Source organism: Strix uralensis, chromosome Z (assembly GCF_047716275.1).
Source record: "Strix uralensis isolate ZFMK-TIS-50842 chromosome Z, bStrUra1, whole genome shotgun sequence".
Taxonomy (NCBI): Eukaryota; Metazoa; Chordata; class Aves; order Strigiformes; family Strigidae; genus Strix; species Strix uralensis.
Genome location: NC_134012.1, coordinates 31,373,813 through 31,386,650, shown reverse-complemented (window position 1 = coordinate 31,386,650; position 12,838 = coordinate 31,373,813). Strand labels below are relative to the sequence as shown.

At 35.7% G+C, this 12,838-nt stretch overlaps 1 protein-coding gene across 12 annotated transcripts in view; it reads right to left on the bottom strand.

The window, feature by feature from the left end:
* The window catches only part of KDM4C (lysine demethylase 4C), a 275,507-nt gene that overhangs the window by 21,204 nt on the left and 241,465 nt on the right, over positions 1–12,838 (bottom strand). For 10 of the 12 annotated variants that reach the window (XR_012627265.1, XR_012627266.1, XR_012627267.1 and 7 more), the window contains 2 exons: positions 11,989–12,174; positions 5,681–5,851 (listed from right to left, as the gene is read on the bottom strand). Coding sequence is in view for 7 of the 12 variants with exons in the window: in XM_074857256.1 (XP_074713357.1) it covers positions 5,681–5,851; positions 11,989–12,174 (357 nt within the window). In the remaining 5 variants the exon portion in view is untranslated. Of the gene's footprint in view, positions 1–5,680; positions 5,852–11,988; positions 12,175–12,838 lie in introns of those variants that run through there. The other 2 variants (XR_012627269.1, XM_074857258.1) reach the window with 2 other exon arrangements.

Sequence of the window (12,838 nt, the reverse complement as noted above, 5' to 3'; positions counted from 1 at the left end):
TTGCTGAGTAGTATGTTCAACTATACAGCAGGTAATTTTACAATGCTGCAAAAAAAATTGTGCCAACCCAACGTGAGTAGCAAATTACTCAGCTCAGAGACTCAATGTTGTTTCAGTTAAGAATTTGAAAAAAAAGATTGCTAAACCTATTATAATTCATTAGGTGTCTCTTCTCACATCACACAGCTAGTTCTGAGGACTTTTTGACTATGTTTATACCAAACACGATCTACCCTCTTGTTACCTTCAGAAATGCATTGCTTGCTTTTCTATTTCACATTCTCAGAAATCGCTGGTAATTGTGGTACTGGAGTGCATCCAAAGTATCTATAGATTGCCCAGAAAGAGTGCAAACTCAACAGTTCTAATTTCCTTAGCCATTCTTTATAGATTTACATGCCAGTATAATAAAACTGAACAATAAGCTATTAATGTCTGTCAGAAGTCTAATGGATCTTTCACAGATACAAGGAGGCAGGTAAGCACTACTACGTAAAGTTTTGATTTGAACAGGTAGACAAGCAGATGAGAAACCACCAGAAAAATATGCTTGAAACTAATCAGTGGTTTAGTCACTTATAATGCCAGACAACTTTGATGGAGGGAAAGTTACATATACCTGGTTTGTAGGACAGATTTTCAAAAAAACACAGCATCCTTCAGAAATGACTAGGGCTAGAATTCAGTCTTCTATTTTTTATATCCAGGTAGAGATTAATGGACTGCCTAGACTTATGTGCTAGCCCAGCATTTCCCCATGTCCGTTGTTCAAGCAGTACGTTTGTTCAAAAGCAGAAGCAAAAGTATTAACATACACAGAAACTGAGAAGCTGAATGAGTGTCCACATAGACATATGCAGACACATATATACTGCAGCAGTGGAAGTCCATAGTCACGGACAAAGTCATTAGTGAGAAGTTCTTGTAAAGAAGTAAGACTTTGTTCTTGAAGCTACATCCACCACTCACGGCCCCCAAAAGTGAGGTACCTTTTCTAACCTGCACATGCAAAAAGTCCCACCTAATAATGGTACATTATGGTTTTAAACTAATGTTCCCTCTACCCAGTCTGTGGAGGAAATAATTTTTGAAGAACCATCCAGATAAATCCCATTTGTTCTACAGCTCAAAGGAGGATGAAGTAAATCCATTCTTTCTCTCATTAGTCTAATAACACTATCCTTGGGACAATCTGTATTCAGCCTGACCACTCTGCCTGTACTTTACCCAAATTAGTTCACTTCATCTTGAGCAACTTCTAAGATTATAAATGCCTATGCAGCTTCAAACCCCTGCCAGATATCTAGGCCAGGAAGGATCATTCAGAACCTCAGTGAGTCCACAATCATCAAGAAAGATAGGATAATTGGCAAGACTACGCACACTGTATGTGTATACCTTAGAGTGTGGGTCATAAGATGTCAAAGTTTTAATTTCATGATTTTGTAGGGGTGTAAAGTGAGCATTTGTGGGTTGGGACAGTGGTAGAGGATTGCAAAGAAGGTCCCTGGCCAAGAAAAGTATTATTTTTTCTTTTTAATATCTTCTCAAATTACATTTCTATCGTACTGGCAGGTTTTTCTTCAAATACTGGCAACTAAAATGTGTTCAATTTTATTACAAAGAAAGTAGACGATAATAATTTTAGACTTTGTGAAATTTAGGTGCACACTGTAAGAAGTTGGAGCCTTGGTCATAATTTCAGTGAAGTATTTTGGCTGTCACGAGTTCTCAATAGCCCTGTTCCTCCCTCCTCTGCCAGTGGTGAATTTGAAGTACTGACAGACACAGAAAGACAGAGCTTAATCTATTCCATTCTCTCCACACTCAGGCTCTCTTGGGTGCACTACTAAAAGAAGGTACTTGTGTAAGTATCAACATAATTCTGTTAAGGATTACGGTGTCACTGTTGGTATATCAAAAAATCCATTGTTGTTGTTTTTTTTTTTTTTATGCTTGAATTTTTTTCAGGTAAGTTGGCATCCACTTCAAAAAAACAGTCAAAAAACAGTCAGAAAAACAGATTTAAAAAAAATCAAGCAAGATGTTGGATGGACCAACAACACGCAAAAATAATTTCTTGTTCCAGCTTTTGACAGCTGCAGTCTGAATGTCTTAATCTGAATAATATACACTTTTTCAAGAGTATGCTTTTTAGATTTTATTGGGACCCATGAAAATTACCACAATGCAGTTCTGCAAAACAAACTCATAAACTCCTGAATATAGCATCCAAGTGTCCTTCCAAACACATCTCACTTCCTCAACTCTTAAGATGCTTGTAAGGAACATTTACAGAAGCATTCTATAATCTACAATACCACTTAGAATGGTACTCAGTTTGTAAATTTTAATAAGTAAAGTCCGTTTTGGGTTGTGGACATGACAACCCACAGATCAGATTTACGTTCTCAATGGAGAACCCCTACATTTATATACTTAACAGTAAACGGAAACAGTGTGGGTATGTCGTGGCAGCAAGAGTAAGTACACTCATTTTTGTTCACCTAGTTTGCTTGATAACCACAAGGTGAAACCAAAACAGCAAAGAATTCTGTGTAAACTGGTCACTGAAGGACCAAGGCACTTACTGGGGCAAATGGCCTGCAAGGATGTCTACCATTTCAGGACAGCTCTTCTATAATCAGACCTCCCCACAGACTCAAAGCATGCTTGACGCCACAATTTTTTTCTTCCTCTCTTCCTTGTAACCAATGCAATTTGGTGGGACCTTTCTGTCTCTGACCAAGTATACTGCAAGGCCTCCCTGTTTAGCTGGGATTTCAGTAAGGTAATATGGGAACAACTTCATCCTTAGCTCTAATTTCAGGATACATATATATGCATATATATTTTAATTATACTTGCTGTTAAGGCATTATTGACAACCACAATATATAGAGAAACAAATAAAACTCCTAGCTAAGTACCCACAATATTAATTTCTAGTGAACTGCCAAGATATGCCAGTGGAGATATGTTCATCAGGTACTAACAGAAAAAAAAAAAAAAAAAAAAAAAAAGGAACTGCAGGATATGTCTCTAAATAAGCAGGACAAAGAACTGAGACATTTCCTAATGTATAATCTGTAAACTGACATCTGGACTGCTGGGCAGGACAGTAGTCCTCCTGGTGCTGAGCTAGGGGATGTGTGACAAGTTGCAGAGCATTAATCCTTCAAGAAGTGTCAAGTGGCACACATACATGCTGTCTGTTGGCAGCAGTTAGGACTGCAGCATATGCACTCTCCGCTTGTGTGCATGCATCATTACATTAACTGCTAAAGCTGTCGTCTCACCTCCTTTAAGACATCACATACTATCTCCCTCGCTGCAGTCTCTCCATGAATTACAGAGGACATTGTCCTGCTATTTCTTCCAGAAAAACACTGTACCCATATACTTTGCTGCAGCCTCTTACACATGCTAGGTTGAGGGAAAGCTGACTGGTTAGCACATCAGCAAGCTATTTAATGGGTTTAAAGATTGTAATTGAGGAGTGATTATTCTAAGAAATTCTGACAATGTAGAAATCAGGTATAGTGCCCAAGCAATAGCTTGAAATAAAAAAATCTATATAGCTATGCCTATATGTAACACCTACACTTAAAAAAAACCCCAACAAAACTGACATATTTAGCAAATGCTAACACAAACCAAGAAAAATACATAGGAGAAGAGAACAATGTATACCCTGCTTTGGTAGTTATTGAATGCTTACATGCAAACAGAGTTTCACGAAGCTTCAAGACTGAAATTTCCCTGCTTCCGATTTTCCTCCTTAAAAATAAATCACTATGTCTGAACATTGGAGTTGTGGTCTATTGTGAGCTGAGCTGAAATTATGTAGTGGATTCAGCACATACTGGAAAAGCGGAAACCTCCTGCTATCTTCGTGAGCTAGTTGAAAAGTGAAAACAGATTAGAAAAATAAGTTCTTCAATAGGTAGCAATATTGCTTTCACACCAGATTTGATGAATAAGTCCTCCCAGCGGCACTAACACCTGATACGCACATTGCATGGATTAGCAAGTTTTAGTCCAGGCAGAAGAAAAAACATTTTTTTTTTCCCCTTCCAGTAACTGCTGCAGGTATATTATCTAATGAAAACACAACAAGATTTCTCTAAGGAATGTGAAATTCGTTTGGAGTTTCCATCAAACAATTATATGCTGTTCATCCACTATCTGAGAAGCACTGAGGCATATCCAGACCTGATTACATTTATTATTAACTCCAGATCAGACTACCCCACTACGGCAGCAAGCAGTTTCTCATCTCTGCCTTACCAGATCCTTGACGCAGGCATACACAAAAGAGGGGTTTCTAATAACAATACAGTCACATTTTCTTAATATCTTGATCATCCTAAATCAGAATGTCTTTGATCATTAATGGAGCCTTTTGGAGTGTTTCGAATTCAAGGATAAATTTTCAAAGACATGTAAGAGGGATTTGCTGCCTGTCTTCTATTCAGATCAGTGGGAGGTAAACAGCTCAATCCCCATATACTGCTCTGAAATGTACCCTTTCTAATACCGTATTTTCAAAAGGCATCAGACTTTTCAATAACTAAGAAGCTTCTAAGAACAACAGTATAATTTCCACTGATGTATCTGTCAGCTAATGCCACTTCCAGGAAAACATTAGGCCTGCAGAAAACAGAACAGTTGACAGACTTTCACGGGAGAAGGATATGGGGTTGTGCCCCTTAAGCTGCAAAGCATGTATTCTTTTGCACCACTGCATATGCCAGACTCTCCCCTTCTACATACAGAACAGGACACATGGGTAAGTGAAAAGTGGTCTCGCAGCAAACAGCACTTTTGCATACCAGTGTTCACCGAGGGCTCTAACTTTTAGAGATTATTAGCAGGAGGTGCAGCAAAAATATCAGTTCAGCACAAAAAAGACTCAGAGGAGCATGAAGGTAAACAAGGATTAGAGTCCTATCATGAGAAAGACGTCAAGCAGCACATGATGAACACAATGAAGGTTCACATCCAATGTATTCATTGCAAATGCGGAAAGAAACAGAATCTTTCCCTAACTGTCTGCAAATTTTGTTCATATGTGCTAATGAAGTGCACAATGTGGTCTTTAACAGTTCTGAGAAACATGGTGGATTATGTAAGTACATAAGGGAAGTCAAAATCTCAACTGCTTTTTGGAAATGCAATAAACTACAGTCTTCTCCCTGATGATTTTTATCATTAATAATGTAATATCACAAACTAAATATCAGAAGGTGTAAACAAGTTGTTAGAACATATTCTTGAGAGCTATTCTTCCCATTACAGCAGGATTTTTCATTCTGCAAGGAAATTTTCTAAGTTATCTCTGAGAGACAGAGAAGGATATATGGAATTGCCTCTCTCATATCCTTTATTAAATACATATTTCTTATTTAATTAAAAGCTTTTCTAAGATTACTTTTGATTCATTTGGTCAAATGGCAAAGACTAATAAGAACAACCAAGGTTTGGAAGCCCATTAGACAATAATCATTCTCAGCAGCAAAAGTAACAAACATGAACTGAATATTAAGATGTTACCTCCTCAAGGTCAAAAGAAGTAGTTTGAGAGGTTCCAACTCTCTAATTTAAAAAAAACCAACCATACTCAAACAAACAAAAACCAACCAAACCAGAAAGAACAGATATCTGAGAAAGTACTTACAACAATGTCTTCAGGAAAAGTATCCAGACTGAAAGAGCCATCATCAAACACGACTTCATAGAAAAGTTGAGATGTTACTCCCATGACTCTGCAACTATAGTACCTTGTATTTCTATGTTTCGTGATGACTGTCTGCCCAACTGTAATGGTCTTGTCACATGCATTAGGTCTCTTGAAAAAAGGAAGAATTTAAAAGAAAAAGTAATTTTAAAATACAAGCTTACTCATCAGAAATTTATCAGTGTAAAAACAGAATTGATAACAGTTCACCACTCAGTATAAAAACTTCAAATGCAAAATTGTTCCTTTCAATCTTGATTACACAAATTTGTTTTACATACAAAGTTTCTGCATTTATAACAAAGCAAATGGCATCTGAAGAATAACAAATCACAGCAGTCAAAAATGTTCTTGCAACTGATGCCTTCTAACTATTCTGCATTAGATCCAAAGCACACAATTGACAGTATTTGTAAATTTTAATTGTAGAACAATTTGTAGAATTTTCTTGAAGAGGTAAGATGTGATGAACCCAGGCTATGGTCTTGCATTGTTTTAAATGATGGGATTTTAAAGTACTGGATTTCAGTAGGATTCTACATAATTGCTTCGTATTTTGCTGAATGAGATGCAATTACTAAATGCATATCCAGTTCTTGTCAGAGCTATCTACAGCAGTGTATCTGAGTAACTTCCTGACCCATACTATGCAGAACCTTTGCTTTAAAACTTCAGACAACATTGACCACTCTTCATCAGTTATTTATGTAGTAACAATATTTTTTTTTCATTTCTCACTTTTAATTCCCCAGAGCGAGCTACGTCAATCAGAAAAGCAGTAGAGTTGTTAAACTATGGAAAAATTCTACATCAATAACTGCTTGATGGATCCTATAAATAAAAAAAAAAAAAGGGAACCTTGTAAGTGAGCAAATGCTCAGAGGCTCACATGATGCAGACAGCTGTTACATCTCAGCTCCCAACTAATGTATCCCCATGAACCTTCCACTTAAAAAGCAACCTTCTTCACTCAGAAAAATAAAAACAAGAGCTTCTCATCCTAACAACACAAGGGAGGCACTTCTTTCTTATGATACTGACTGTCTATTCATTATTTCACAAAGGTCCATTTGTTTATGCAAAAGTGAGTTATTGTGACTTTATCTGAACAGTTGAACTTTTCTTATAATGGAAGATGCTACTACAAGGGGTAACTACACTGGTATATACTAAGCATAAAATATTTTTTTATTAGAAATGTTTATATAAACAGCAGGAAAATATTACATAGGCTAAAGTTATTACTCAATTTTCAAACCTTCAAAGGCAGTGAATTATTCAATCAATCTAATAATCTTAAAAAGTGTCTGTGAAAATCTGGAAAATGCTACAGCTATAGAATTTTTAGCACTAATATCAAAGGGAGAACCAAGGACAGCATCAGTTCTTTTTGTTAGATTCCAAGCATTAATAGTAATGTCAACGCTTTTGGGGAAGAGGAAAATACCACCCTAAACTTGAACACTTCTGTTTTTGCAGAAACTGTAGTCAATATCGTGCCTCTTTCTTGGTCCAATTTCTGTGATTTAGAATTTTTAAACCTCTATTGTTCCCACAAACTAAGGGCAAACCAAGTACAAATATTCTGTACCATTTCTCGAGACAGTGCACTAAATCTCTTTTTGTCAGAACTCTGTCTGAGATACACATTTGGAGGATTTAGTTGAGGTCACCTCAGATAGTAAAATCCAATGATCTTTCTAAAGCATTTTCAAGTTTACCTAGAAATAACGTTCAGAGCATACTCACAAATTATTTAACCATTTACAGGTATAAAAAGATTGTTTCTTCCTCATTTTACCTGTCTGTAGCTAGACTATGCAGCAGAACTACCTACATAAATAACAATGTACTGGTATTATCACAGGAGTGTTAACATGTCAGTTAGCACTTTTTATCCAATCTTGAAACATATGTAAATATAATTGTTAATTTACCTTTCAATTCTTGACTTTAGTCTCTGCAGTTATTGGGGGGTGGGGAGGGTTCACAAGTGAACTGGAGAGTATTCATTGATTTACTTATATAACAGAAAAAGTTTGATATTACAGAAGCCCAAGGACAAATAGCTTAATTGAAAGGTTTAAATGTTTTTAAAGCCTGCAGATGGAACTATTCAGAGAAGATGGAAGGCAAAATATAATATTTTAAGAGATAATACAGGCTCATTTAATGATAACATTTTCAGAGAAGAAATGCCATTGGTCATTAGAACAAATAGTAAAACCAGAAATGCACCCTAGCTCAAGGACATTATTTTTTAGTATGTTATCTTGGTATGACTCTTGATTTATTTCTCTGAAAAAATATTGACAAGTGCACGCTGTAATTGATTGTATGTCCCAGAAAACATTTCCTGTCAGAAAATCTTAAGAATTTATTGATGTTAAGAATGTCATTTTTGATCAGAAAGGACAGTTGTTATGTAAGGGAGTCTATCAGATTAAAGAAACAGCCGTGGTAGTTACCAGATTATTGAGAAAGCTGTGGTTTAAAAAGCATGATTTTCTTTAAGAGTACCTAAGCCACAGATGAACTAAGATAGTGGCAGAAATACAGAAAACAACCAGATGCAAAGAAGAAAAAAGTAAACCTCCCCTTCTGTGTGCAAACTTCAAAAAGGTAAGAGGGAAAATAACTTTCTCCTTAACAGTCTCTATGGCAGGACACAAAAATCTTGTTAAATAAAATATATAAGCTATTTGTATATAAAATCATAATAACTACCATGAAATAGGCATCTGATGTATATCTAAATATCTAGAAACTTTCTCCGACTACAAATTTTAATGCGAGATCCTCAAAATTCTGAGACATTTGATACAGGAACATAACTCTCATTACATCATCTTAAGCTTACTCCTTGGAACTCCAATTTAAGCATAGAAATGATGCGTAACATTTCAAAAATATGCTGGCTCATGATTTTTGACTGCTATGTCCTTCCTAAGGCATGCCTTAGTCTCTCTGAAATGTTAAGGGGCTGGCAGTAGTTGGCAGACAGTGGCAAACAATGATATTGCATTACTTGGGTATTCAAGAGAAAAAGGATCTACAGATTCCATTTCACTGCATCCCTCCATTCCCTGTGTGCTACAGAGGTAAGAACTGGCCAATAACAGCAGAAGATAATTTGAAATAGCTCAAAAAGCAGCAACAGTAGGTTTTTGCAACTCCTATCCAGTGGGTTTTTGCAACTCCTATCTTTGTCCCTTCTAAAGACAAAATGCATGTAACTGGGGCTGTCTCTTCTATCACATATTCCAAGCGAAACACCACCTGTGAGTATATGTGTGCCTCCAGTCGGCTTTCTCTGACCCTCAGCCCTGTCTTTGCTTTTCCTTTGTGTTTTTTTTTTCCTGTTAGTATAATTGCATGCAATGTCTTTTTCTCATTTCCTTGTGTATGAAACAGTTCTTTTAATCAAAACAAATCCATCTGCAGCACCTATTCTCAACCATACATCCAAATGTTCTTGCAGTTTGATGACAAAAAGGTGTGAGGAATATGTTTCATGCCCAGAGTCAAGCACAGTCAAAGAGGAAAAATGAAAAAAAATGACCTACTGTCTGTAAGCAGTAAATCTCAGAGGCTTCCTTGCATATTGACACTCCAATTTATATAACAAAATAATATAGGCTGCAACAGGAATAATCAAAACCATTCTGTATTAAACAACTCTTCTGCTAGCAAATTTTTGTGTTATTTCTAAATCTACACCTCCAGCAAATACATGCTTAGTTTTGAGTTCACTGACCTCCACAGAACATATTTTTGAAAAGTCATATCAACATTTAAAAACTCCAGTTCTTAGTATCTGTACGTATACTTCATTTGGCAACACTATATGGATGCAAGGATCATGCTTTCCCTTTTGATTGACTTTTTGATGATTTTTCATCAGAAGACCTGCCAGTGTTTGCCATAGTTGACATGAAAACAGTATTCTGGGAAAAAATCCTGAAGACAATACAGAATCTTGTGGAAAAAAAACTTGTGAAAGTATATTAATGAATAATTTGGGCACAATTTGCTTGAGATCACAGCCATAAATAATTCAGATGCATACTTCACCTCATCATTGCAAACAGCCCTTGCCTAAGGTGAAGAGATATACTAATAGAGTAATAATACACATCTATCTGTAAATAGGTAGGTTTTTTGTTGAGCACCCTCATTGATTTACGTATTACAATACCACTACAGGTACATGTCACAATTTTTCTTACTGCCCAGAAGCTGTCCTTTGGTTGCTGAGATTGGGGTTGTTTGGCATTTTTTACTCTTGAAGAAAGTAGCAATCACAGGTATTCACTGAGGATTTAGGCATAATATCTACAGGCTATATTAGTGAAAAAACAGGCAATTTTAATTTTGTTTCCTTAAAATGAGGAGCAGTAATAGCCTCCTTGCTTTATGTACAATGTTTTCAACTGCTAAATACCAGACGAGATTTTTTTTTTCTTGCTGACAATTTGTTTTGACTCCTGTAAAAATTTGCAAAGTGAGTATAATATATCAGTCTGCATGATTCCCCTGTTCTGCTTTCAAGCAAGGATGTTAAAACGACAAACAAAAAAAGTTCATTAGAAGTAACATACGTTGCTATGAGTAATGGTGAAGAGTAATGTAATTTCTGCATGAAAGAATAGCTAATAGTCAAGAAAAGCATATCAAGAAAACCAATGGTGAAAAAACTTCCAAAGGCTTAAAGATGTGATTAATTATCCACAAGACAGAGTATAAAACCAAGCATACACAAACATATGGCAATCTCCTTTGTCTCAGGAGTTAAGTTAAGAATTTCATAGAAAAAGATTCTTTAACAAAGTATCTGATCTTTCCAAGTTTTGGCCCAGTGAAAAACACAAAAGCAGAATTTTTCTTTCTCTTCTGCAAATCTCATAGCTGAGGAAGTGGCCACAATATACACATGAAGCGGTAATAGAAGAAAGTATTACGCAGAAAGTCCTATTTGATCAGGGAATGATTTCCCAGCTACTGTTGCAATTCCAGCTACAATATAAAGACTTGTCCCAGACAAATACTAGAAAATATTTGGGAAGAACAGCCCTATTTTTACTGGCCATGATTTTAACACAGTTATTTTCAACTAATGATAATGTTTTCCAGGAAAGCCAAGAAATGTATCTTAAGTTGCCTCTACAGATAGAACTTTCTTTTTCAAACCAATTCATTTTCTTGAAAAATGTCTGAAGAAACTAAAATCACATGAAATGTACTGTTTTCACATGCTAATTAATTCTGGAAAACAAAAATCTTTAAAAGGATTAACAGTTTGTGGAAGTTTTAAACAGGGACACACAATTTGTTTCCTCTTTTAATAACCACCAGCAGATTGAACACTCAGGACTGATTACTCTTGTTGGGAGGCATTACATTTTACTATGCTTGAAAGAAAATCTTACTCTTGAGTAGTCTTGTCATTAACACCAAGGATTCACTGACAACCTCTTGAAAGAAAGACATATATTATACAGACATTACCTGGGTTCATTTTTGTCATTTATAAAGGAGATAAAAAGTTTGTACCTTGCAAATTCTTGACTAACTTAGTAAGTTATTTGCTTAATAAGACTACATTAAATCCTTCTGGTTTGCTAGGAAACAAAATACAGTTTTAGAAGCTCAAGATAAATGGCAAGAGCTCTCTCTTACTGAGATAGTAACAATTCATTCAAATAAAAAACATTAAACTAATTCTTCATGTGTCTCATCTAAAATTAAAGGTTCCTCCTCAGCACAGGCTAGAAATACAAAGGCACAGTAATAACATGAATTTTCATGACATACCAGTGTTACTTTGCCAGATGACAGAATAATTATAATTGGATATTTGCAAGACACCAGCTGTGGAATAAAGAATTTACGGATATAGTGTATATATCTCGCAGTATCTATGAGTATTTGCAAGGTACTGTGATCTGGGTATTTGTAATACACTCCAGGTTAACAAAACAGAAAACTCAAAAGATTTGTTCTGGCTGTCAAAACAATACATTCAACAATTACTCTAATGCAAAAACGTGTTAGGCATATCAAGTATCATTTCTCCCAGGTAATGGCGTAAGAAAAAACCTTTAAGATGTAATAGTTTGCTATGTATGGAAATATGATAGATGGAGCAATTATAATACATAGTGTGGGTCCTTTCTTCTGTTTTCTCTGGAATTATACTTTAATTCTGCAATTCCATCTTTTAACAAATAAGGAAACAAATTCCTTACTGCATTTTGGTTGATCTTGTGCCTGAAACATGTGATGTAGACAACATATGGCCAGTCAACAGGTTCCATCAGCACTCCTGCAGCATGGGCACAGGTAACATGGAAGGAGGCCGGGCAGCGTCCATATGAACACTGAACACAGGCACCAGAGATTTTCTTAATTCTCTGTCCGCAGAAGATACATTTCTGTAGAAGCAAAGTAAACAGAATAATTATCACCCCAACTCCATTGACTTCTGCAAATACCTCAAGGACTGAAAAGTTATTTGTGCTTCACTGATTACATTTTATACCTTGCAATATGCATGGCAAAAGAACCAGCATTTATGAATTACACGGTAATGTAGTAATATGATAATTAATAGATAACATTTTTGCCTTTTTTACGTTAATGTGAAGATGATATGAACTGATATATAGATAGCTATTTCAAAGTTTAATTCCGATTTCCATACTTCTCTGAAAATTAATGTGCTCCTCCTAAAATGCATAAATCAAAAAACCTATACATAATTCTGCAAAAAGTAACAGTAAGACTCAAAAATAAACAGAATAGGCCCAAAGAAATGTAGGGCTAGACAGGACTTCCACACATCATTTAACCTAGCCCCCTATTTTGAAGTTGGACTAAATATATACTTAGTCTTTGGGAAGTGGCTAATCTAACATGTTAATGAAATGGTTTCTACAACATCCTCAGATAACCTGTTACAGTGGATAAATCTCCTCAAAGAAATGTTTTATCTCAAGTCTTTGCATAATTCCACAGCTGAAGGCTATTCCTAAGCCTCTTTTAATTTTTTCTAGTCTGGTTGTCATTGGTTGTGTATTTAATATAGCAGTGATTGAG